We start from the raw sequence: 25,433 nt of genomic DNA on the forward strand, positions 1-25,433 counted from the left end.
ATTGATTCGTTATAAAATTTCTACACCATCAGTAATCATTTATTGTTTAAATATTCTACTTCCAAATATGAAATTAAAAATATTTGCGAAATTTATAGAAAAATCGGCTTGATAATAAAGTAGGTATTTGAAATTGTTCACTATTCATATTATTAAATTACTTATCCAAATACTTGTATTTTGGATCTTGCAAAATGTTTTTTCTTAAAGTCAACAATTAGTGAGTTAACAGTTAAAATTGAATAAAATTGTATGTACGCGTAGGAGACGGTGACGGCTTGTTCAGTCATAGTGGTGTTGGTAGAAGCAATATTGATAATTAATAAAATAAATAATAACAATAACAATTGCATGATATAATTATAGTTAAATAAAAATAATGAATATAATTAATTTTGTTTTAACTATTAATGAACTATGGTTGTAGCATATATAGTAGATATAATTACTGGACGCGTACCTAACCGTATAATCAGCCATATAGGTATCTATTACCTACACCTGTTGCGTATCGCGATTATATAAACTATATACACCTACCTGCTGCAATCGTATGATACGGAAAAATGTCTGTTTTTATTTTAAGAATCGTGTACCATATCTACTGAGCGGCGTGGTGCGGCGCAACAGGGGAATTTTCGTATCATTAAGAACGCGGAACGAAAACCCATCGCCGCCACTAGAACCGTCACCAAAGTCGCCACCGCCACTTAGATACCGTGAAATCGGCGACGACCACTTATCGCGAGCGGGTCGGTCATTCGCGGACCCACGAATTATCGTTATTAGTTATTATTATTATTATTATTATATTATTATTGTATACCAAACGTGTTTGGCACGTGCTTGCCAAGTCTTCGGTGTCATACATCCATACTATATTATCGTGCACGAGCACACTGCAGCAGTCAATCCGTGCCTTTCATCAAAATAATACTGCACCTGCAATTTATTATAGTCGTCGACGCTTTTCGTTCTCTGCAGCGATAATATTGTTATAGTCGTAGTCGCGTTAAATGACCATCGTCATCGTCGCCACCGGCACGCAGACGACAACTGCAACTCCTCCGGAACAATAATGACCGACCGGTTCCGGACATACGACAGCGAATGCGGCGTGAATGGCGTTGGAGACCGCCGTCACTGGCCGATGGCTTTCGGGGCGCTGCGACGGCCGAACAAAAAGTTTACGACCGTCCGGAGGCCCGTCGCAGGAGGTGGCGAAGGACCGGAAGTCCGGCAACCGGACAACGGGATGTTGTTCTCGTCGTCGTCATCTTCGTCGTCGTCGTCGTCACCGTCGCCATCACAGTCGCTGTCGTCCACGTCGTCCACTCCGTCCGTGCATCGCTACAACGGTTCGTTCCGTCGTCCCAACCACAACAACGTCGAAACCTGCGAGGCCATCGAATGGGAAGTCATGTCCAAACACTTTGCCAGGTAAGCGATATCTTTGTATTTATACGTATATGTATATATCTTCAAGCTGACTACTACAGTTTTTCCAAAGACTAACCGCAAAGATTTCACCACTTGGTGGATGGGCGATTGGGTCGTGGTGAGGATCAAGGGTACATGAGTGGGTTACGTTTAAATTGTATCATCGTTTTCTTGTCATCTGATTTCGAAGGTTTTTACAATTTACACTCAAAAAGCAGAGTAGAACCCTGATTTTAGTCAAATTATTATAAGTGTTAACTTTAATATGCTAATAATATTATCAACACGGCGCAGTTTTTTACCGTAGTTTGCGATCGCGTTTTACCTATAATCGAATCACAAATTTACTTCGAATGAGAATTACATTGTCACCTTAAACTTTTGACGGTAATACCTATGTTTATATAATGTGTTTATGATCAACAAAATACGTCTGTATTTGTTAAAGTATATTATAGCATATTTTTGAAGAAATATTTAATTTGTTTTACTCCAAATACTGTCTTGTGGCAACGAAGGTTATTAGGTACTGATATTAAGATAACCATTTGATAAATGTCCTATTTATGGAGTTAAAATTTATCTGAATTCTGTCGGAATATGGGTTATAATGTCGTTTGGTACTTTTGTAGGTACTCACTACAAATATTACAATTCAACAATTGTCATTTATATTTCCCATGTTAGATAAGAAAGGTTTATTGATGTTTCTCCAGATTAGATCTGGCAATGTCACATCTCAGTGACTGAATTGACGAATGAAAGTATTTTTAATGGTTGTTTTTAGTTATTTTTTAAAATATTTTATACACAAAGCTTTATTCTACATTAATAAGTTAGTTTAGAGCTCAGATTTTTATGTACTAAAGAGTTTCAAAAGATTCCGTATAGTTGCTTCAAAATTTAATAGCTTATACATTTATGACTCAAAAATAATTTAAAACAATAAATAATCTATAATTTAATAATCACGTCTTAGAGCCTACAAAATGTACTATTAAATGTTATGCTAGACAAAATATTATTTTATACATTTTTTTAAAAATTGTTTCTAATGTGCAATACATTTTGAATTTTGTCAAAATATGCAGAAATATATGCAATAACTATTAAAAAAATTCGACATTTTGGCTTCAAACTATCAAAATTCGTAAAGATTACTGACAATAAATCCCGAAAATGTGAAAAAGAAAAAATATGCAATTGCATAAAAATCCAAGTTCTAGGCTTATAAATCAAACGTTAATACTATACACTGTACATTACATCTTACGTTAAAAAATAATTATTTTTTCATTTTTTAATAGTTAAAAACTTTAACTTTAACAGTAACATGGATAACCTAGTATTCATAAATGAAAGTTAGGGTTAGTATTTTATTCAAGAAAATCGTCAAAAACGTTTTAAAATAAAATACAAACCTTACATATCACATTATTATCTATACTAAGATATTAAGAACAGACGTACTATAACTAAAAATTGGGGAAGTCGTCTGAGTGTGTCTCGTCATTGAATGTCACATTAATAGATGTCTTAAGAAGGAGTATAGTATATTTTAAAATAGTATAATATATTTTATAAGAACCTTTTATGTACTATGTAAAAAATCGAATTTTTTTATACTAATTTATAACAAAATTAGTTATTCTTTCTGGCTTGACATTTTAAACTGATGTTTTGGACACTAAAGTATAAAAAATAAATTGTAAATTATTATCATATTTTCTATTTGTTAATTAAGATTTATGATGTTATTTTTATTATTTTTCAAACAAATCGTGTACCTAGATAGGACATCATACCCGCATGTTATGTTGTCTCCGTCTATATAACAGTAGATGGGTATACCAAAATATTCTAGCAGTTCCAATTATTTGTATTGTTAGCTTAAATATTAGAGCGAATAATTGTCAAACTTATGTGTAAGAACATTAGCTGTGTTTTCTCGTTGGTTTTTTACGATATTTTAATTTTTAACTGAATATAAAATGTATATGAGCTTTTTCAAATACGAATGTATTCTACATACTCATTATAGCTCACTTAAAAATTAAAATATGATTGAATACAATGTTTTTACATATAAATTTGAGAATAGGTTAATTCGCTCTATATTTAAGCTAACAACTTAAAATTTAAACTGCTGGACGACAAAGACGACCCATCCGGGTACGACGTTCTCTCAAATAGGTACATTAAATTTAAACCATTGGAACATTTTTTATGAATTTTAGTATACTATATTATTGTGATACTTTTACGATGTAGATTGCCACCATTTATCAAAGACAAAAATGCAAAACAGTTCAACAGCGGACATCCACAAACGAACATACCACAACATCATCATTTACAATATTATAGCGACCTGCACAAATTGCATCAGGTGGCATACGTAAGTGGCATAATAAAATAATAATAATTCATTGCATAAAAATGTTATCGAAAAAACTGTTATTTGATAAGTGAACGAAATTCGTGTCTCTATTTTCGTCGTCAGTTAATCATCGCCATAACTCATAATCAAGAATAATATAATAATGTTAATATTGTCATAGATAGTAAAATAATGGATAGACGATAGGCCATTCCTATATTAACAACATAATAGGGTTTGCGGGCCGCAATGTGGATAAGAGACAGACTGCTTTTATATATTGCTCTCACTCTATAAAGGGGTTTTATCTCATTAGTTGTATTTGTTAAATAATTGATAACACTCCTCGAAACTTCAAAATATCAAAATGTTCATTCCTGCTTGATAAGATTTGATGGCCTATTCATTCTTATATTGTCTATGAATATTGTCAACGACCCGTATTATATTATATAGGCCACCAGAAACACTACACCTAGGAAACCGATGGCGGCGATGGCGGCGGCTCATCAGCCGTGCTGCAAACCGTGGCAGTGGAGTCCTTACGGAGGACCCGCCGGTACGTTTATGAACGCGTATTACTTATCGGAGCCACAAAGGTACGACAATCACGCTAAGAACGTTGTCCTGGAAGACTCACTAATACAAGTGGACGAGGCAGACAAAGTAATTTACACTGTATAATAATATAATTTTTACCATTATTATATTAGTGGCCTATAGAAACTTACTAGGATAAAAAGAAAAACAAGAATACCTACCTTATATTAAGTTCTCATATTAAAATTTTACATTATGTTCTTATTTTCTTAAGATTTTTGACCAAGTCTAAAATTGTTTATCAACAGAAAAAAAACTCGAAACAAATTTGAAATGCCTGTGTTTAGTTTCAATTGAGTCTAAATATGTAGAAGATTTCATTTAGTACCTATAGACAATGGACTTTTCATGTTTCTACGATTTATACTTTTTGAATTACAACAATAAAATTAAAACCCTTTGATGAGAAATCGTTTTCTTTATGCTTGAGTTTAAAATTTCGTTGAAAAATATTTGCGGAATCACGCTCAACCTGAGTTTTTATTATTTCATAATTACTCTAGCAATAAAAACTTACGATGAACCTTGTATACATTTTCAAATCTTGGGTGCTTATGAATGTTAAAAATATTAAGGGGTCAGGGGTTCCCTGGGGTTTCCCCTAGATTCCACCCTGTATATAAATATATTATAAATATATATTTATATTTATATAATATATTTATACATCTCCATAATGTAATAATATTACTGTGGTTATCACTATTTTTATCATCGGCATCGTATTCATTATCATGACGCGTTTCAGTTGTCGTCGGAAGTCTGGCACATGTACTTGGACAACCGTCAGTCCGAGGGCGTTTACGAAACGAAGATGGCCATGTGGCGCCGGCTGTCGGCGCTGATCAAGAGCTGGGCGCCCGGCTGCGGCCTGTACCTGGTCGGGTCTACGATGAACGGTTTCGGTGGCGACGTGAGCGACGCGGACTTCTGCCTGCTCACTGGCTGCACGGCGGCCGCGGTGGTAGACACCGGAGTCCGGCAGCACAAGACCGTGACCGAGGAGCGGCACCGGATATGCGCCGTCGAGCGGCTCCAGTGGCTGATGGGATTGCTAGACCACGAGCGGATCAACGGCAAGGTCGGCACCGCGGAAATGCGCATCGTCTACGCCAAGGTGCCCATACTCAGGTTCCGGTGGATCGGCGACGGTGGCAGCAAGATGGACGTGGACTTTTGCTGCAACAACGTGGTGGGCATCCGCAACACCCATCTGTTGTACTGCTACTCGAGGCGTGAGTTGGACGTTTTTTATTGTTTTCATATTATAGCATAATAATTCATTGTATAGTGAAATAGTTATGTTCAATAATTTAACAGTTTTATATTAATAGGTATATTATTATTATGTATTACATATAGACATAAATTATAATATGATAATTATAAGGTACCAGTATATGTAAAATTGTTATTAACCATAGTCGAGTGTAATACTTATCATATGATCATTTTATGTAAGTCGATTAAATATTGTTCAACTACTATACAATATGATAGTTTGGTATAGATTAATAGTTAGAAGTTGTCCTACTAAAACCTCCTAGTATTATTATCTACATACCTAATGCATAATTCAATGGCGTATCTAAAATCTGGACCTAAGGAGTGGGGACGTTAAACATTTATTAATATAGTATTTGGAAGGGACTAAACATGAATCAAGTTCTTTAGTTTTTGATTTAACAGATGTATAATTTATTAATTTGCGTAACTTATTACGTATTTATACGTTTGGTTGATCTGCACTAGATTATCAAGGCGGGTGATAACGTTCTTTTCATTATATAATACATATTCGGTTTTTCTCTTTACCCCTGCCCAGTGTATCGTGTAATTTGTTTTTGTTGGTTTTGCAGTCGATTACCGGGTCAGACCATTGGTAGTGACCATTAAATTGTGGGCGTCCCGTCACAACATCAACGATCCGAAAAAAATGACGCTGTCCAGTTACTCGCTAGTGCTGATGGTTATCAATTTCTTGCAAAGTAAGATATAAATATACTTCTATTGTACTTATAAGTTATAACACATATTATGAAAAAATTACAAAATTCTGCGCGATGACGATGAATGATGATTTATTATTATTATGGAAATCTACAATAAAAAATAATTATAAGGTACAACGTTCGTGGCTGGTCGATCGTCAAGATCTAAATATTATATCTGTACCTTTAAACAGTGTTTGAATTAGGAATTATTAAGTAGGGAAGCTCAATCCAACGATCTGAAAACTGCGTTCCAAGTGCTTTTGCGCTTTTTAACACAGACTCGTGTGGAGGGCTTCGCCCCCCACAATACCAATCCCTCAATTTTGAATACTACGTTATATCATTTTACCTTTACTATATTAAAAATGTAATATTTATAACTATGTAACTAATGTATAAGTAAATATAGATTTTTTTTTATTCAAAAAATACATCGGCAACAAAGGCTATTAGTGTGGTTGCCATTTGATTTTAGTCAGTTCTTTAATTTGGTTTTTTATGTCTGCGAATGAAGTGATATTCAATATGGGGATATCTGTGTATTCTGCTGCTTTCTTAGCTTCTTGATCTGCCTTTTTATTGACCTCTATGTCGCTGTGCCCCGGGATTCATACTAGTGAAATTTTGATTCCTGTTTTATATGCTAGACTAATTTTTTCCAGTATAAGTTTTGTTACATCTGAGGTGTTGAAGGGGTTTTTGAGGCTCCTGAGTGAGGAAAGAGATTAGATTGCTTTTATGGGGGTTTCCATGGCCATGGTTAAGTGATATATGTTCTACTGTTTTGAGTATAGCTATGGCTTCTGCCGTGTATATAGAGCAGCATTCAGGAAGTTTGCGTCTGATAGAGAAATCTTGGTTAATAATTGCGATTCCCACAACTTTTTCTGATTTAGAGGCATCGGTGTAATAACAATTAGCATTTTTGTGTTCCTGGAGTATTTCGTTTAAGTGGTTCTTGTAGATCTTAGGTGGGGTGAGTTCTTTTTTGAATTTTGTTAATTCCAGATTTATTTCAATATTGTGGGACCATGGGGGGAAATCGAGGGGCTAAACTTTCGTTATCGCATTAAATTCTATGCCATGATTTTTAGCGTACTCGGTAATTTCTGTAATAAATTTGTTTGCTGGGTTGCCAGAGTTTCTTGTGATGCTAGCAGCGTAGAGTAGTGATTTTTCTTTGTGTTTAAGCTCAAATGGGGGTTCGAGTGCTAGGTTTCGAATGCTTTCAATAGGACTAAAAATATAGATTTAAATTCACCTTAGTTTTCGACATTTTTTCAATTGCATTTCATACATTTGGTGACTTTGAAAAGACATTTTTTGATATTATTATAATTCCTATCATAATAGCAATTTAGGAGGAAAACCAAAAATTGTGTTTAATCCATAAAAAAGATAGAAAAAATATTTTTGATACTAAAAAGTATAAAATTCATTGAGTCCAATTCCAAAGTATACCATTGACAACAATTTAAATCCTCTTAACATTTTGATAATAATGATTTCAAGCATTAGTTTGTGCCGTTTCTTAGTCCAAATAAAAGTAACAGTTGAGGTACGTAAAAAAAAAATAAAAATAGTTAAGGAGCTCCGCCGCCCCCTGCTCATCACTTCCCGCCAATTTGAGCATTGCTTATATATAATATTTACATAATATTATATTATAATTGCTATTCACAGGCGTCGAACCACCCGTGTTACCGTCCCTGCAGTGCATATACGGCATGAAGTTCTCGTCCTATACAGACATCGAATTCGTTCACATGCACGAACAATTGCCTAGCAGTGGTTGGAGAAGTGACAATAAACAGAGCCTCGGAGAGTTGCTATTGCAGTTTTTCGAATACTATAACGATTTCAAGTAAAAATGATGTATAATATTGAGTATAGTTATAATTTTATAAGTTAGTGTGCGTGTGTGTGTCATTGTGTCAACCTATTTTTATTATAACTATTATTTTATTATCATTTTTCGCCGTAGAGCTCAGAACTTAAAAGTACAAATATGTTTTAAAAATATGCACTTATTTTTTATTTACTCACAATTTTGGTAAAAACAATTATTTTACTAAAAAGTATTTTTGTATTTTATAATTTTTTCTAAATATTTAGAATAGTTATACATTACATTTTTTTTTATCGCCAATTTTTCAAATTTTCAAATTGTATTATTAATTTATCATTAATCATCAATTAATATGCTCTAAAAAATTGTTAAATCAAGAAATATACTATTTAAACCACAAAATCACTAAACATGCAAAAATATGTGTTATAAACTTTTAATATTTTTTTTTGTAGTGTTGTGAAAATAGTTTAAAGCGTACTTAGCAATTAATCTAACTGCCCTGAAAACATGCAAGTGTAACTACTTCCAACCCTTAAATTTATAGATATTTGACATGTGCTATACGCCAGGGAGTATACATACTTAAATTAAAAAAGGAAGCAATTTTAATTTTAAATTTTATAACGAAATTCTTTCATTTAAACAACTGCTGGAGCAAATATCGAATCCAATGGGTACAATTAATATTTTTTTTTTATATTTTAATAAATAACCCACTTTTGAATACAATATTACAATATACTGTAGCACGTATTGTTCATTAATTGTATAAAATGTCCGAACTTTTAAAATTAAATGATTAATTATTTATAATTTAAAATTTATTAAATATTAATGCTTACATGTCGGTTTATTAAGTTATGGTCATTTTAAAATGTACCATTTTATAAAAGTCATAACTTACTTAAAAATAATATTTTCAATAACAGCCAGCGTATAACTCTAAATAATAATCTTACCTTTAAGTTGTATAATAGATCAATTCTCTTAGAGAATTTCTCTCTAATATCAAAACTAACAGCACACTGTTGAATCTGATGAACAAAAATTTTCTACATCGTACGTGTAAGACGGAGACGAAACATGCGGGTTCGACGTCCTCTTAATGAAATATTTTTGAAATCATACTAGTGTTTCTTTTTACATAAAAATTGCATATTAAAAAGAAAAAATTGATATAAGTTATAATATAGTTTTCCATATCAAAATAATAATGATGCTTGTTTTTTAAATCCTATTTTATATAACTATATGACAATCAATAACCTAACCACGTAGGTATCCATAGATCAATAGAATTTTGAAAATCAAAAAGAAATATTCTAAAACAAAAAAATTGACTCATTTTCGGAAATTTAAGAAAATATGATCTCACTTACCAAATGCAATACGGGTAGATGATAAATGTAGATAATTATTTAATTATACTTTAGATTTTATTAGTACCTACGGTTTTGATTATACCTAATTATATAATATACCTATTTATAGTTTTTATAAACTCGCGGTGTCTGTGAGAATGGGATCACCGATACCTCTAGAAAGCTGTCGGATGGCTGACGCGGCAAAAAACAATCCTGGACAATGGAAATTCATAGGGATCGAAGGTATGTACCAAAAACATTTATTATATTTTATCATTATGTATTCCATTTTATAGTCACAACACGCAACCCAAACTACTATTATCACTATCCAGCATTTTGAGTTGCACAGTCGTAATAAAATGTAACTACAAATAATTATAATAATTGTACATACCTACATTAAATGGTTTATTATGGAATTTAAAAATATAAGAGGCACTTAGAAATATAAGAGAAACTTAAAATTTAATAATTTAATAGTATATTGATATTTGATCATATTTTTACTAAATATATTAATAAATAAATTATTCCTATAAGATTTAAAACTTTGCTACAAGCTAACCAACGATACATCTATTTTCGTCCTGTGTATTAGAAATTTAAAACTTGAGAAATTATACCTTATCAGCCGGTATACTAATAAAGATGTGATGTGCATCAAACTTTGGCTAAACGGTATTAAGATGATTTCTTAGAGTTATCTAAAATGCACAATTTTTAATTAAATTGTTTGATACCTTGATTGTCAATGTTGTCTTAATTATAATTATTTTTTCATTTTTCAGAACCTTTTGAAAAAACAAACACAGCACGGTCTGTGAATAACCATAATGTATTTTCTCAAATCAAAGAAGCCATCACTAATAGTTACAATCAGTTAAAAGAAACGATGTCATTGGATTCAATATTTTGTTAGTTTATAATGTATCAAAACCGAAAAAAAAACAAAAAAAAAAAAAAACAACAAAATTACTAGAAAAAAAAATTTATGAAAACGACAAGAAAACTTCGTGTGGCTTTCGTATGACATTATAATACAGCGTATACTTACTTTTTAAGAAAGGAAAACTCGGGAAACCGTGTGTTAATGAAAAAAAAATGTACAAAAACGCATATAAAAAAAAATTGTTTTAGCGAATACAAAAATTAAGTAAAAAAAAAAAATGTTTGGATTTATAGCACTTAAGTATTATTATATTATATTATATATTGTTGAGTTTATATTTAAAAGAAAAAACCTCCGCATGAACTCCGTCAGTCGAATTTAAAACTTTTTAATTTGTTACTAATCTTATATAGATATATATTACGTATAATATTATTATGCAATTAAATCTGTGCTCTTGTATAGGTAGCTAGTTACTGTAGGCATTGGAAAACATTTGCAAGCGCAATCCTGTATTTAGTAAAATTTATCACTGTGTTGACTACGACGTATTTTGAATTATACATACATAGATTCTAGAATAATGTGTGCGTTATTATATTAATCATCTTTATTAATAAATATTTTTTCGAACGATCTGAAAAAATGTTATTAATTCTGTATTATTTTAGTTTAATATAATTATGATACTTTACCGGGTCGTGCATATCCTGCAGTCGTGCCAAGAAGTGATATGCCAACATAGAAACTTTATCTATATCTGTTCTCTTTTCTATATTGTATGCATTTATAAATATAATATATTATGTTATTATTTAGCCATTGACTACAAGTGTCTATGCCAGTTGGTTATTATCTATTTTCGCTATGTACTTGTAGATATAGATAAATAATGATGTATTGTTATCCTAACCAGTATTGAGTGGTATGCAAGGTATATTCTGTATATTAGAAAAATATATTTGCCATAAGTACTAAGATTCATAAACATATTACTTATTATGCTCCATTTGGTATAAGTTATTCCTATAATTAACTGAACTTGTAAAACTTTACCAAAATTGTAAATTGTAAAATCTGTTGACAGTGATACAAGAAATATTTAACCGATTTACCAATTTATAATTAAATGGTGTAACAAGAGTTAGCTGTTGTAATTTGTAAATATCAGTTTGTTTGCGGAAATTGATGATTTTAAGAAGCTTGACGCAAATTAAAGTATAGCCTACTTAAGTAAAGCTTTTTTTTTAAATTTTAAAGTTAAGGTCATTTTGTGTTTTGTCTGTTGAAATACAAGTATGAATTAGTAGGTAATAATAATTAATAAATATCTACGCAGATGTTTTCATAATTATTACGAATGTAATTTATTACCGATGCATGTGGCATGTCAAACACAAAATTACGATTTCGCGGCGTTGCAGATAAATACTAAGCCTACACCTTTGTTGAACACAGACGTTGTTTTTTTTGTAAATGGAAAATTTAAACAACAACTCTCGTGTAATGTATTTAATGTTTTAAATCAAAGCCTTTGCATTTGCACATCTTTAAAACGCGTGTATATTTTAAAAATAATTTCTTCTTGCACTTCTAGAATCTAGATCATACGTATGATGAAGTTGTCCGACCCAATTGTGGAGTTTTTTCGGACAGATTGAAATCAATTAGCAATTAAATTGTACAACACTATAAGATCGATCCCCGAATTTGTAATACACGCCATAGTGGATTTAAATCTAAAAAAGAGACAAAGTACGTATAACTGCACTGCAGTATAGTATAAGTCATGTGTAATATATGTCAGTGGCGTATTTAGGTTTTTGTTTTTTTTTAAGGGATATATATTTTTCATAGGTACATACCACAGTGTACTGCAGAGTACAAACACTGAAATTATGGGTTTTTTACTATGCGAAAAAAGTATCAAGCAATATGTTATAATATATTTATATATGTAGATAATGTATATTATAATAATCACGTATGATTAAGGAAAATAATTATTTTTGTTATAGACTAAACAACGGATCCCGATATGTCTTGCCAAAGGCGTAATCTGTTACTGTTTAACATCCCTTCGGCCATACGTGTCCTGTCTCCATCAATTGACAGGTACTTCGGGTCACTTAAGCTTGCGTTAATCCATTTGAAACTTAAATCTGACGAATTGGGATCGCTAAAAAAAAAAACCTCGAACGTAATGATTCGCTTTAGTCCCGTCCAAACACATAATTGTGATAGAGTCATAATATTTATATACTATACGAATTTAAGATATTCATCAACATACCCCGATTTTGCGAAATTGGACCACATCTTACCCATCGTCTTACACATCTCGAGTTCCGGAGAGTTGGGTTTTGGGAGGACCCCAGATAGTTTATTATGGAACAAATAATAAATTTCGTCCGCATGACATGCACCTGTAGGTATGAGAAATCGAAATTGTCTTAAATCGTTATTCCAGTGTTCAATAAAAATATTGTTTTGGGTTCAATAAAGTGAAACAAGTTGTATGGTTATTTAATGTAGGTACATATAAATAGGTAGTACTTAAGAGTTAAGACACTATATATTATATTTTGAAATAAAATATGTAAGAGTGTTACAAGTTTTTTAATAATAACCCAAATATTTTTTTCATCTGCAAGATCGGAATAAATACAAACATTTTGACGTAGGTGAAGACAAAAATAGGTATTCGACAAATTAAATGTATTTAAATAGAAAAAAAATTCCCACAGATAGTTATATTGTCATATCGATTGGGATAACATTAAATAGATCTTAGATCCTTGGACTAAGGTAGGTAATACTATTTTAATAACTAATAACCTTTTATGGCTTGACGAAGTATTGGTCTCGTAGCAAAAACCATGTTTTTGACAGCGTTAAGTTCTCCGTCGAATTTGAATTCGTATTTGTAAACCGGTGAGACGCCTTGTTTCAGGAAATTATCGAAGCCACGATAAAAGTCTTTGACAAATAATACATCACTGTGCAACTGCGTATTGGTATAAATATATAATAATTACATATCTATAGAACCGAAGTTTTTTTGACAGATAACAAAATTAATTTAAATGTAAATGTTTTTAATAATCTATCATATTTTATAAATAAAATAGTCATTTACACATATAATTGCAGTTGTCTGTTGATTAGTTATTATATTATTAACAATACATTGTGCTTACGTGACATATTTGTTCCAATTTTGTTGTTTCAGATTCAATACTACATTTATTGAAATAAAAATCTTTTATTTTAGTTATGACTTCAGTGCTGTACCGATTTTTAAGCAGTTCTGATATTTCATCTGTTATGCGATCATCGGAAAATTGACCTATTCTGTAATCTAAATGTGAAAACATTACGGTTAATATTTAAAATGGGTACTTCTTTTCTATTAACTCTCATTCAATATGATACCTGCAGTTAACGTGTATAATGAATTAATAAATATAATAATAATACCAGCTATTATCTATAAAAAATTTATTTTTAAATACCTACATATTTTTCCATACTCATCTTCGTATTAATTGTGAAATTTTATTTTATGAAATAATTTTGATCTTAATGGCCTAAGTTTATTTGATTTCATTGCATTATACAGGAATTATGTTATACCACTTATACCTACGTATATAACTCATCGCTACGTAATATTTGTAATTATTTAAAAAAAAATGAATGTTGTGTATGTTTCAGATAAAATGTAGTTAAACAATATTAGGTAAGTACATTGTTTTTTATTATAATTTAATTAAAAATATATTTACCACTTAATGCTATAATCCCTTCCATATTGTTAAGGCCAATGATTACGGGTACTGGAGTTGTATCGTTGACTAATTGTTTAGGATGAGCCGGTAAAAATGGATTACCGACCCTGTCACTTTCAATAGATGGTACGAACTTGTAATCCATAAAAGCTGTTTCATCCTTAAAAAATAAATAATAATGAATAATATTATTATCTATACCTAAATACCTTTTTATTTCACAAACAGGGCGGATCGTTTGCAAAACACATAATATATAATACCTTAGTATAAAAAACCACGTGTAAGACGCAATAATTTTCTTTCTTAAAATATATTTTTGGACAGAATAGTTATATTGTGTTCACTTTATAATTGTATTATGATCCTGATGATTTTTCTAACTATGTGTTAAAAAGTTCCCGATCTTTAAGTTAATCCTGTAGGCTGTAACTGCATCAAGTATACCGATTCTTTTGGTCTCAGTTCCAGATCCTCATAATTATAATTTTTATACTCGGAAGTTCTGTACAAATTTCATGGTAAACGTGTGAGCTTCTCAGACCGAATGATAAAGCTTAAGCTTAGGTACAAAAGTTCACCACAGGCACCATCGTCCGCTTATTTGAATGCTTAATGTCTCTTTCGGCTTTAGTTCAGTCGCATCAAGGTATAGTCATCACGCACGCACATAATATTATTGTAGATTTTAATACCTCCATTCGCCATTATCCTCGCTCATAGACGGGATTTATTCCAACGATTTCATGATCAAACATCTATGAATGAAGAACTGCAGAACTTTTGTCAAGATTTGAAGATGAATTTATGTTAAAATGAGTAAACCTACACACTGTGTTGAGTCCATATTATATCGTACATATTTTAACTAATTTGCTCAACACTAACAGTGTCATTTAGGTTTTAGGCTATAGATGCGAATTATATAAGCATACTTATTACAAATATTGTTTTTGTGTATTATTATTTATTATTATTTAGAATAATTATTTTAATTTTTATTGATGCCCGTGGATAAACAGAACCTATTAATGTTCTCCACTTATCAAGTTGTACCTATTACGTAACAAGTTACAATATTTTCCTTCGTGTTCATATACCTAGGTCGATACCTGTCGGCTGTCACTGCCTAGGTAGTAGGTACCAGTGAAGAAACTCATTAAAAGTCAATATTTACAAACCTTAAATTGTGTTCCTTTCACCAAATCAATGGCAGGTACGTTTTTTAAGTATTTTACTATTTCCTCGGGATCACTACTTGAACATCCTACATTTTTGGCCAACTTAAATGCTGTAACTTTGTGATCTTCATTGAACGCCCATGGATTAAAGGCACATCCACTTTGCATGATTGCCTTTTGGAATAAACCTTAAATAATAACAAATTACCAAAGTTAACGGTTATCATCGTGTTCTATAACCTAACCGCGATAACAATATTCATATCGATCATAGACATCAATAGAATAAACCAGGAATGGTACAAAATGTGTGAAGCTAACATGACCATATAAATCCGTGAATTTATCATAGAGAGATCGGAGGGTGTCTCAAATAGATTATAACCAGTATTGGGTAATAACATAATAAAACTACAAAGTAACTGGTTACAGTAAAGGCGTTACTTTGTTTGTAACATGTTACGTAATTTCAATAGAATTATTTTTAAGTAACGAAGATACTTTTGGTAAATTATTTCTAGAATACCTACCAATAAAGTATTATATAACGTGTTACAATTTTGAATTAATTAGTACCAATTATTGCGAATTGAAAAAAAAAAATTAAAAATTAAAAATATATCTATAAAGCAGGTATTATTACGGTATACCTGCAATCTAATATCTAATATAATATAATATATTATATTTAATTTACTCTCCACAATGAAGTTTCCAATGGTTTTGACACGTCTAATATTACGCCTTAATAATTACGAGAACAGTTAATTAAATGTATTATTTAATTTCAATTATATTGCTCTAAAGCAGGGGTCGGCAACTGGCGGACGTGGTCCGCATCTGGACCGCGGAAGGCAAAACTCTGGACCCTGTCAACATGTATATTATTTCTTCAGTTCTTCTTATTATTCGTTCAATATGTTGAGTAAGATACTCAAAATTGAAAATTGACATCGAAAATAGGAAGTTTATGAAAGAGTGGACAGAACTATATTGTTTTGTATTGCCTGAAAGGGTTGAAGCCTTTCCAGTCTGTTTAATTTACAATTCAGGACTCCAATAGAAATTACTTGCCGACCCCTGCTCTAAAGTCTAAATAGGTACAGAGAACGTTTCCAATGAATACCTAGCGTATCCGTTTTTATACTTTCCTATTAACTATTATTAAGTTGAACGTGAATAAATGCCAATCCGTGTTCTTCACCAGATCCCGTTCTTTTACTCTTCACACCTACTCGACTAATTATATCAATCTAACATTGATCAGTCAAAAAAAAACACCGGGTGGTTCTATTTTTCTCAGATCTCAATTTTCACCATCATATACTATCAATAAGTTGTAAGGCATAAAAGACGTTAGGATTCATAAAACGAATACCGTCAGACTCTCTCCAGTCTCCAGAGCCACCGAGCGCACTCTTTTGATCATTAGTGCGACCTCTGTTTGAATATGGTTCAGTTCTCTGGTGTCCTCACACAGCCTCTGACTCTGCAATCATTGAGCTAGTTCAGAGGCGCTTTCTATCTTATGCGGGTAACTTGTTGAATACTCCCCATTTGATGCATGGCTACTCCATGAACTCAGTATTTCAATGCTAGCCGACAGAAGAGTTGATAGTAGCTTGGACTTTCTCAAAAACCTCATTGATGGCTCTGCCGATGCTCCCACGCTCCTTTCTCTTATCAACTTTCGTGGCCCTCCACGTCGGACCCGCTTTACCACCAGTTTTGCTATCCCAATATGCGCGCCACCAACTACAGTTCGAACAATCCTATTCACCACATGACGCACCTTGCTAATGTCCACTCATCGTCTTCACCCTAATTTAGAAACCTGGTTCCGTTTCACTTCCATTAAATTTGTTACTTGTATGTAAGATTTAACTTTCATTTAGGTACTGCACTTTGGGCTACGCTCGTATTTCTTAAAATTAAAATAAAATAAAATAAAAATATATTGGCTTCAATATGTATTACACATTTACACGTAACACCTATCATTCCTCGTCTATTATACTATACGTCGTCATTTGTTCGGATTTCTTGTAGTAGTTGATAATTGATAAAACAGCATAAGCATAAGTGCGACAATATTATCCTCGTTCTCTCTTGTTTTTTAAACACATAAGTAGATATTTTTGTGCAATTATTTTATTCACAAAACACTCACTTATTGCTGCGGGGTTTAATATAATGATGAATTACGATTTTATGTTTTATACATTTATGTTGTACGTAGTAGCAATATTGAAATATTGAAATTTAACCTGTGGATTGTGGAGACATCGTGTGATAATGAACAGATGCTGACCCAGCACTTTCACCGAAGATAGTGATATTGTCGGCGTCACCCCCAAACGCAGCTATATTTGCTTTTATCCATTTGATTGCAAATAGTTGATCTTTCAAGCCCATGTTACCAGGACACTCATCAATATCCAAGTTTAGAAAACCTAAACACAAAATCTGTGATGAATTTTGTTAGTTGCATTATTATATTGAACTGACGTAACCATTGAGTATAGGGTGAGGCAACATCGGGTGATTTAGGACTAAAGGCGCGATGATATCAAACTTACCTATAGGTATACTAAGTTACTTATACTACTTTAGTATACTAATGCCTAACATAAAATCCACTAAATATATAAATTTTTGTTTACTTCGTTCCCACAAAAACTAGAAAAATTAATATGTACGTTTTATTTTAAATTATACATCATAATTAAAAAATATTTATTTGGCTCAAGGTGGTGAAAGTAATAATTTTAATCTAGGTATGGATACTGAATATACATAAATTATATTTATTTAAAATATCTGTATTAATGTATTTTTTGTTTATTTTAATAATAATAATAATAATATAATAATTAAAACAATATAAAACCATCCATACCCTACCTATATATATAACGTTTAGACTAGTGCACTACTTAAAATGTGCTACATTATTAGACTATAATGACTCGTAATTAGTAATTATTACTTTGTTTATTGTTACTATCCATAATTTAAATTTTTTTTAAATTATTATTTATTTTAAATAACATTTTTTTAAATATATTTTATTAATAATTCCATCATTTTATAAGCTTTTTAATATTTTGAATAGCATTACATGACTGATTAAATTTTACAATTAATATTTCATAGCTAAATAATTTTCTTCAGATTTTTTCTGTACCGATTTTAAAATGTATAGTCTGTTTTAATTAAGTATTTAATTACTAGTAAATGTAGATTGATATTTTGCGGAACCGGAGACCCAATGTACCACACCACTTCGCTCACATACCTAAACCTATACTGGCTATACTTCGAATACTCATAAGTTGTAACTACCAAAATTGATGCATATATATATATATATAAACATGTTAAGATACCTATATATTCTGCTCCAGAGTATAAAATTAAAAATGTATATTGAGAATTTTAAAAAAATATTTTTTTCTCAAAACTGACTTCGGGCTATTATTTTCAAAAAAATTATGATTTTTTAAAGAGATGAATTCATCTTTTAAGTTTAGAAACTGTTAAAAGAACGCCCGTGTATATGTCAATATACCGAACAATAATAGCAGGTATTTAAATCTGTAAACAATCACCTAAGACGTTCAAACGATAATTCATAGTGACGACAATCACGTTCTCGTCTAACAAGTAATCGGGGCAGTGTTCATTTACTGATCCACAGCCAAACTTAAAGGCTCCTCCGTGTATGAACACCATAACAGCAAGTTTTTCATGCAGTTCGTTCTGCTAATAACAGTGAGTTACGATCATAATGCACACGAATTAAAAAAAACTATACAATAAAAAAATAATATTATAAGGTACAAGCTGTTTTTACGACCTGTGGGACCAATACGTTCAGGTATAGACAATCTTCGCTTCCTATGATGTGGTCCGTCATGAAAGCGTACTGCATGCATTTGTTTCCTTCTGAAATAGCTTCTAGAACACCGGACCATCCCGGGTGTTTGACTGGAGCCTATAAAATCAAATCTTCGAGTATGATTTTAAACACTATCTGCATTCAATACTATCTATAGACTATATTTAATCTAAAATTAGAATTAAATTATAAGACGTATATATGGTGTATAATTTAAGAAAAATTAATTAATTATTAGTTTTTATCATAGTAATCCAATGTCTTCAAAAACGTAGTTTGGCAGAATCTATATATATATATGTATTACATATTATAATCGAACGTGTTCTGACTGACTGACTGATCATTGATCAACGTTGAGCCTATAGAAATAACAATGATGGGGCTTAACATTTTGACAGTAGCTTTGTGGTGTGCCACCATGTAATGATACATAAAGAAAGCATTAATCCAAAATTCGCATTTTAAAGAGGTGCTCACACTAGCATTTTGATGGATTCACGAATTCACGTTGGACATCGACATTTTTTTTTCGTTTATAAATTATTGCCATTGGTTACTGATTAGAATAGTAATAATAGAAATTAGTTTAATCTGTTTATATATATATATATGAATGGTAACCAAATGCCAACGGTTACATAAAATGTCAATTGTTTATTTTTGGTTTTTTTAGTTGTTTTTTTTTTTGGTTGCTATTGGTTACATATATATTATAATTACCCAGTAGAAATAAAGCATTTTTTTTTTATATAACAGTTTTTTTTTACAAATATTTAAAAAAAAAAAATCTCGGGGAACACTAGGCGAGACAGTAAGTATTTTATTAACACATTTTACTATAGCAAAGCTTTTAAAACATGAGTTAAAATTCCATTATCCATTAGTCGACATTTTTTCTGGGCAAGGGAAAGATGAAAGCGAGACGGGAGGCCCAGGATCTGAAAATCTGTAAAAAAAATTAAGTTTTGAACTAAAGTAGTTTCGCCTATGCCCATCACAGATCACCTGCAGAGTTGATTCGGAGAGTGCAGGATCCTAGTCATCCCACTCTCTGAACTACTTTAGTTTAAAACTTAATTTTTGTACAGATTTTCATAATCAGTCTTTTAAAATTAAATGAAAATACATTAAAGCCCAAATGCCATAATTGCCCAAGTCGTGTTACCCGCTAACACATCGACATGGAAAACCATAGACGTAATATAAATATTATTATGTCTATAAAGAAAACATTTTACAAATTATTTTTTATTTTCCATTTTTATAATTTTATTATACTAGACAAATGGCGTCACCAGTTTATTCCTATTTTATCCCTCAATATTTCGTACACAAGAGTTGGGTCCATAATAGATAAAACAATTCTTAACACCTGTTCTGCGATATTATACCTATATGCTCTTTCGATTTTCATTAAAAAAACAACATGAAATTGGACAGAGAGATCTCATTTTCACATTTATAAAGATAGATGGATTTAGATATATTATGATTTATGACATATTATTATGTGTCGTAGTAATGTGAAGGCCATTTGTCACATGATATTATATTATATTGCGTTAAAAAATTAGTAATAACGATAACACACAGACTACAGTGTATCCTAAACTTTACTAAGGATACTGTTACTGTATCTAATAACTTTTTACCAAATCAACTAATATATGTAATGTGATATACCTATAGTAGTGTATAATATATTGCATAATGTTATTATGTATTCAAAATAAGGTAATATACCCAAAAATGTATACAAAACTACCTTGAATCTCAAGTCGTCAACTGGTGGTTTGGCGTAGGGTATGCCAAGAAAACTGACATAAGGTTTGTTCGACAGTAATGTTTTGTTTTGATGTCCATGGAGAGCACCTTGTTCAATGACAACTTCCATTTTCACAAGTAATTGCTGTGATCTGAAAATGAAATGTATCAGAGGCGGCTCTGGGGGGGGGGGGGGGGCACTGAGTATTGTGCTAAACAGTCCCCACCCGTTTTTGGTTTTTTAAACGAAAAAAAGGGAGCCACTATTCCTAAAAAATTGTATATTGTTAAAAACAAAAATGTTATAATATCGAAAGTTTTCTGAATATTGTTACTTAAGGGCTAAAGCATCCCAACCATATCCCTGGAACCACCCCTTAAATGTATTTTTGTACACAGTTTGATGAACTTTTAATAATATATAGTAAATACACCCAGTGGCCGACCTCGGGGGAAGGGGGACTTTTAAACATTAAAAAAATACATACGTACACCACCTATTATATACTTGATACTCGCTACTAATATAAACAATAATTTATTAAAACTTAAAAGTATTAATTAACGATTTGTAGAAATATTTTTATTGAATTAAAAATCAATTTATTATATGTTCAATATTATTATCATTTGTTTTTTTTAAAATCATTTTTGTGCACAATATTGAATAACTATCCATAATATAACAATAGTTATTGCTTGGTGGGTAATAAACTACCCGGAGGGCGTGTAAGGGGATGGCACATCCCCAGTCTTAAAATTCGATTGTATCGACTCGGCACAATTACAATTTAAATAGAAGTGGTCAAATTGTATTTCGTAAAATTTTTTTTTTTTAAATTTTAATAAGATATATACAATCTGTACCCATTAGGCACAATAAGAATATGTGATATAATATTTTGTACATGAAATCGTGAGGGAAGAAGCCAACCAGTGAAGGCACTACCTAATTGTATTTATATATATATATATTTTTTTTTTAATTTTTGGATTATTCATTTAGTAAATCACGACACCAATTTATTTTTAGTCGACGTGTTGGGTTGCCTGGAATTGTGCGAGAAGCTATATTGGATATAAGGGGATTAGGATGAAATGGAAGTCTGTTGTGAAATCTTTTGTAATATGTTATGGCTTCAGCATGAACAGTTTTTATGTTTAGATCTGTGTGCAGAGAGTAGTTGGAGACATATGGTGGGGCTTTAGTGATTAATCTTAAAATTTTATTTTGAACGGTTTGGATTTTATTTACATTAGTTACTTTCGCATTGCCCCACAATTGTAGGCCATAAGTCAACATGGGCTTGATTAATGATTAATATATGAGAAGTTTGGTGTTTAAATTAGTGTGCTTGTTAGATATTAGTGGTTTAACCGAACGTAGTCATTTCGTAAAATGAAAAATAAAAAAACATGTTGTAAATAATTTATTGTATTTTCGTAGCCGTCCAGATAAGGGGCTGATATATGAAATTTGGAATTACCATGATTTTGTGAATAGTTTAGGTAGTAGGTACACACTACACATATTTTAGACGTATTGTACATTGCTTACCAAGCTGCTAATCGCCCGGGGCCCGACGCACAGTACTGTGCAACAATTAACAACGCATTATATGTGGTGAATTATTTCCTAGCTATCTTCTATAAATACTTATTCCTGAGTTTATATTATAATTTCTAAGTTACCTAATGTATTTTGTAATGGGTGATTACTGATTTTGAAAATGAAAAGCGCGAAAGGAGGAGGATAAAACTTGAGTGCTTGTCTTGTGGCAGTACATTTGATGAGGTCATTGCCGCCGAAAGCATGAAAAACAAATGAACGATGGAGCAAAGGACAAAGGTTAAATGAATACCATGGAGCCCCAGATAATCCGTTCGTATATGCTCGGTTAATTTCGAACGAAAAGTATGTCATGTATGTGATAAATTTATAATAGATACGTAACTAGAGAATTCTACATCTCTACATGACATAATCACAGACTTCTGTACTGACTGTACTACACTAGATAAGAAACTCCTATATTGTAGCCGATAAGTTGAATTAATATTATTCTTAAATCATCAGTGATGCTGGAAAAATATTAAATATACCTGTGTAAAATTGGGCAGTTTTGGAACCGAATTACAACAAAATGATACACGTTATTCTTTGTGTTCATATGCAATTTTGTCCAAATTTGAACTTAAAATAAAATGTCTGTAAAAAAGTTATAGAAAAAACTGCTTAATTGGAACCTTTTTTTAAATTTTCCATCCTTGACTATAAAAATTGAACATTTTATACATTTTTAACTACAAAATCATTTAAAATTTTCCATTTTCATAAATATTGTCAACATTTGAACTTTAAATGCTTATAAAAAAAAAATCTTGCCTATGTATTTTTAATATTTTTCAACTGCTGATGTAACAAGTTATCAAGAGTCTTTTATTAAAATTTTCATGCTTGTTGACCCAACCAATACAATTTTATTGACATTTATAGAAAAACAAAAATGAAAATTGAAAATGTCCGCCAACAACATAAAACGTGTCAAAATATTTTGAAAATTTTATCAAGTATATTAACTGATGAAATAAACATTTGGTGTAAACTTCAAGTGTCTACAGTAATTTATTTTTGAATTACAACTAAATAAAAAAACCGCTACAAGAGAAATCGAGTGAATATCCAATGTAGTAAAAATTCAACTTTAAACGCTCATAACAATTTAATTTGACTTTTCGGTAGAAATTTTTTTTTTGATAAAGATGGACAAACTTGTAAGGAATCTTGTATTAAATTTATAAATCTTAAATAGAAATAGAAAATTTCTTATGAATTTTATACTAAATATAATATGCCAAATTTCGTGATTTTAACGAATTTTATCAAAATTCTAAGTTTAAGCGATCATAAAAAATTATTGTGGATTTTCGCTCAACTTTGTTTTTTAATTTCCATTAACAACAACTTACAAGTAACCTTGTATTACATTTTCAAGTTTTTTGATGGATCAAAAAATTTTTTATCGACTTTAGTTTTAAAAAAAACAAAATGGTTTAGGTAACCAATAAATTAATTATTTTTTTATACCACCCAGCATAAATACATTATTTTTTATGATTTATGGTCCTATCACAGCATGGACCGACTCCGTTATCATTGTTATCCGAGTCAGTAATTATGTATGACTGCTTACTTGCAGGTTGTATTTTCTATTGGCGATAGTGAGCTTACCAATTTTTGGCCGGCGGAAAGTGGTCTGTAGCGTGCAACACGTAATTGCCTTTGCCGATACGAATGTTTCTAAGTTCGTAATACGAAGACAATTCAATAGAGTCGTCCTTTTATTAAATCTATTATAAAATACCTACTTTTGGACCGAAAAACAATCGCGCGGAAAAGAAGACGACAACAACGACGACGGTATTAACTGTTACACTATTTATTTACTATACCTATTAACCTATATAAATATATTATCTATGTAACGCGACTACTCGACATCACCAGCACATAAACAATACTGACGCCACATTACGTATCTAACAGTACAGTATTATAGTTATAAGTTATGACTCGTCATCTCACATTTGATGTACGGCGTCCTTCCGTATTTCTGTGTAACGGTATACCGAGTGATTATCTTATCGATATACCTAAATCCATAATTATTGCGCATATTTGGGTTTCAACAACGCTTTACCCAGGTAACTATTTCGCCGCCCATCAAATGTATACTTTAATAACTGTACTCACTCGTCCGAATTTTTGATCGTTATACCTACACCGAAATAGTTAAAATAATATAATATTCTCTATCGTAGAACAGGAAATACATTTTTTTCTAATAAAATAAAACCATACAAATAGTGTTCAGTACATTTATAAAAAATATTTCGATAAATTTCGATGGTTTTTAAAATGATCGGTGTTCTTTGGAGAAAGGATCATCCGGCATGGTGGTGTATGATAGTAATAGAATATTATGTTATTAATCATTTACTATGTATATAGGTAAATCATAGATTATATGCATGCAATACAATAACGGTAAATAGACTATAGGTGCACCCATTCGATTATATTATTATATCATACAGAGACGTGTTATAGATAACCATAGGACCTTTACTACTAGACAAGAACCTTATATAACAATAGCATTACTATAGCGGCGTAACAACATATCGCAGTGATGTTGCCGCATACGCGTAGCATGATGAATTTATATGGGGGGGGGGGGCTAGGGTTAATTTTTATTTTTCGAGTGTTA

General features: G+C 31.2%; 2 protein-coding genes across 5 annotated transcripts; one reads left to right on the top strand and one right to left on the bottom strand.

Moving 5' to 3' along the window:
- Nucleotides 1-794: 794 nt before the first annotated feature.
- Nucleotides 795-11,158, top strand: LOC111030099 (poly(A) RNA polymerase gld-2 homolog A-like). Its single transcript, XM_022309447.1, has 8 exons — nucleotides 795-1,440; nucleotides 3,712-3,838; nucleotides 4,277-4,486; nucleotides 5,169-5,655; nucleotides 6,280-6,408; nucleotides 8,098-8,278; nucleotides 9,758-9,873; nucleotides 10,422-11,158. The coding sequence occupies exons 1-8, from the start codon at nucleotides 1,079-1,081 to the stop codon at nucleotides 10,550-10,552; spliced, it is 1,743 nt and encodes a 580-aa protein (XP_022165139.1). The 5' UTR covers nucleotides 795-1,078; the 3' UTR covers nucleotides 10,553-11,158.
- Nucleotides 11,159-12,446: 1,288 nt separating this feature from the next.
- LOC111030100 (esterase FE4-like) lies at nucleotides 12,447-24,700 on the bottom strand. Of its 4 annotated transcripts, XM_022309450.1 has the most exons (12): nucleotides 24,532-24,700; nucleotides 24,395-24,463; nucleotides 21,164-21,314; nucleotides 19,354-19,491; nucleotides 19,106-19,259; nucleotides 17,762-17,947; nucleotides 15,495-15,682; nucleotides 14,311-14,473; nucleotides 13,723-13,883; nucleotides 13,361-13,529; nucleotides 12,816-12,948; nucleotides 12,542-12,701 (listed from the first exon to the last, which is right to left on the bottom strand). In XM_022309450.1, the coding sequence occupies exons 3-12, from the start codon at nucleotides 21,290-21,292 to the stop codon at nucleotides 12,542-12,544; spliced, it is 1,581 nt and encodes a 526-aa protein (XP_022165142.1). In that variant the 5' UTR covers nucleotides 21,293-21,314; nucleotides 24,395-24,463; nucleotides 24,532-24,700. The 4 variants fall into 4 exon arrangements, with proteins under 4 accessions (XP_022165141.1, XP_022165142.1, XP_022165143.1 ...); XM_022309449.1 differs by having other exon boundaries at nucleotides 12,447-12,701; nucleotides 24,395-24,700; XM_022309451.1 differs by having other exon boundaries at nucleotides 19,106-19,256; nucleotides 24,395-24,700.
- Between the last annotated feature and the right edge of the window lie 733 nt (nucleotides 24,701-25,433).

The sequence above is a fragment of the Myzus persicae genome, unplaced genomic scaffold (assembly GCF_001856785.1).
Source record: "Myzus persicae strain clone G006 unplaced genomic scaffold, MPER_G0061.0, whole genome shotgun sequence".
NCBI classification, from domain to species: Eukaryota; Metazoa; Arthropoda; class Insecta; order Hemiptera; family Aphididae; genus Myzus; species Myzus persicae.

Bases quoted from the DNA above. Each gene is read 5' to 3' on its own strand.
- LOC111030100 (XM_022309449.1), bottom strand. From the start codon at position 21,292: ATGGAAGTTGTCATTGAACAAGGTGCTCTCCATGGACATCAAAACAAA. The intron at 13,884-14,310 runs GTAAATATATTT...TTTCACATTTAG, and splicing joins AGGGATTATAGCATTAAGTG to ATTACAGAATAGGTCAATTT. The intron at 12,949-13,360 runs GTTATTAGTTAT...TCATACCTACAG, and splicing joins ACTTCGTCAAGCCATAAAAG to GTGCATGTCATGCGGACGAA.
- LOC111030099 (XM_022309447.1), top strand. From the start codon at position 1,079: ATGACCGACCGGTTCCGGACATACGACAGCGAATGCGGCGTGAATGGC. The intron at 3,839-4,276 runs GTAAGTGGCATA...TATATTATATAG, and splicing joins AATTGCATCAGGTGGCATAC to GCCACCAGAAACACTACACC. The intron at 6,409-8,097 runs GTAAGATATAAA...TGCTATTCACAG, and splicing joins GGTTATCAATTTCTTGCAAA to GCGTCGAACCACCCGTGTTA.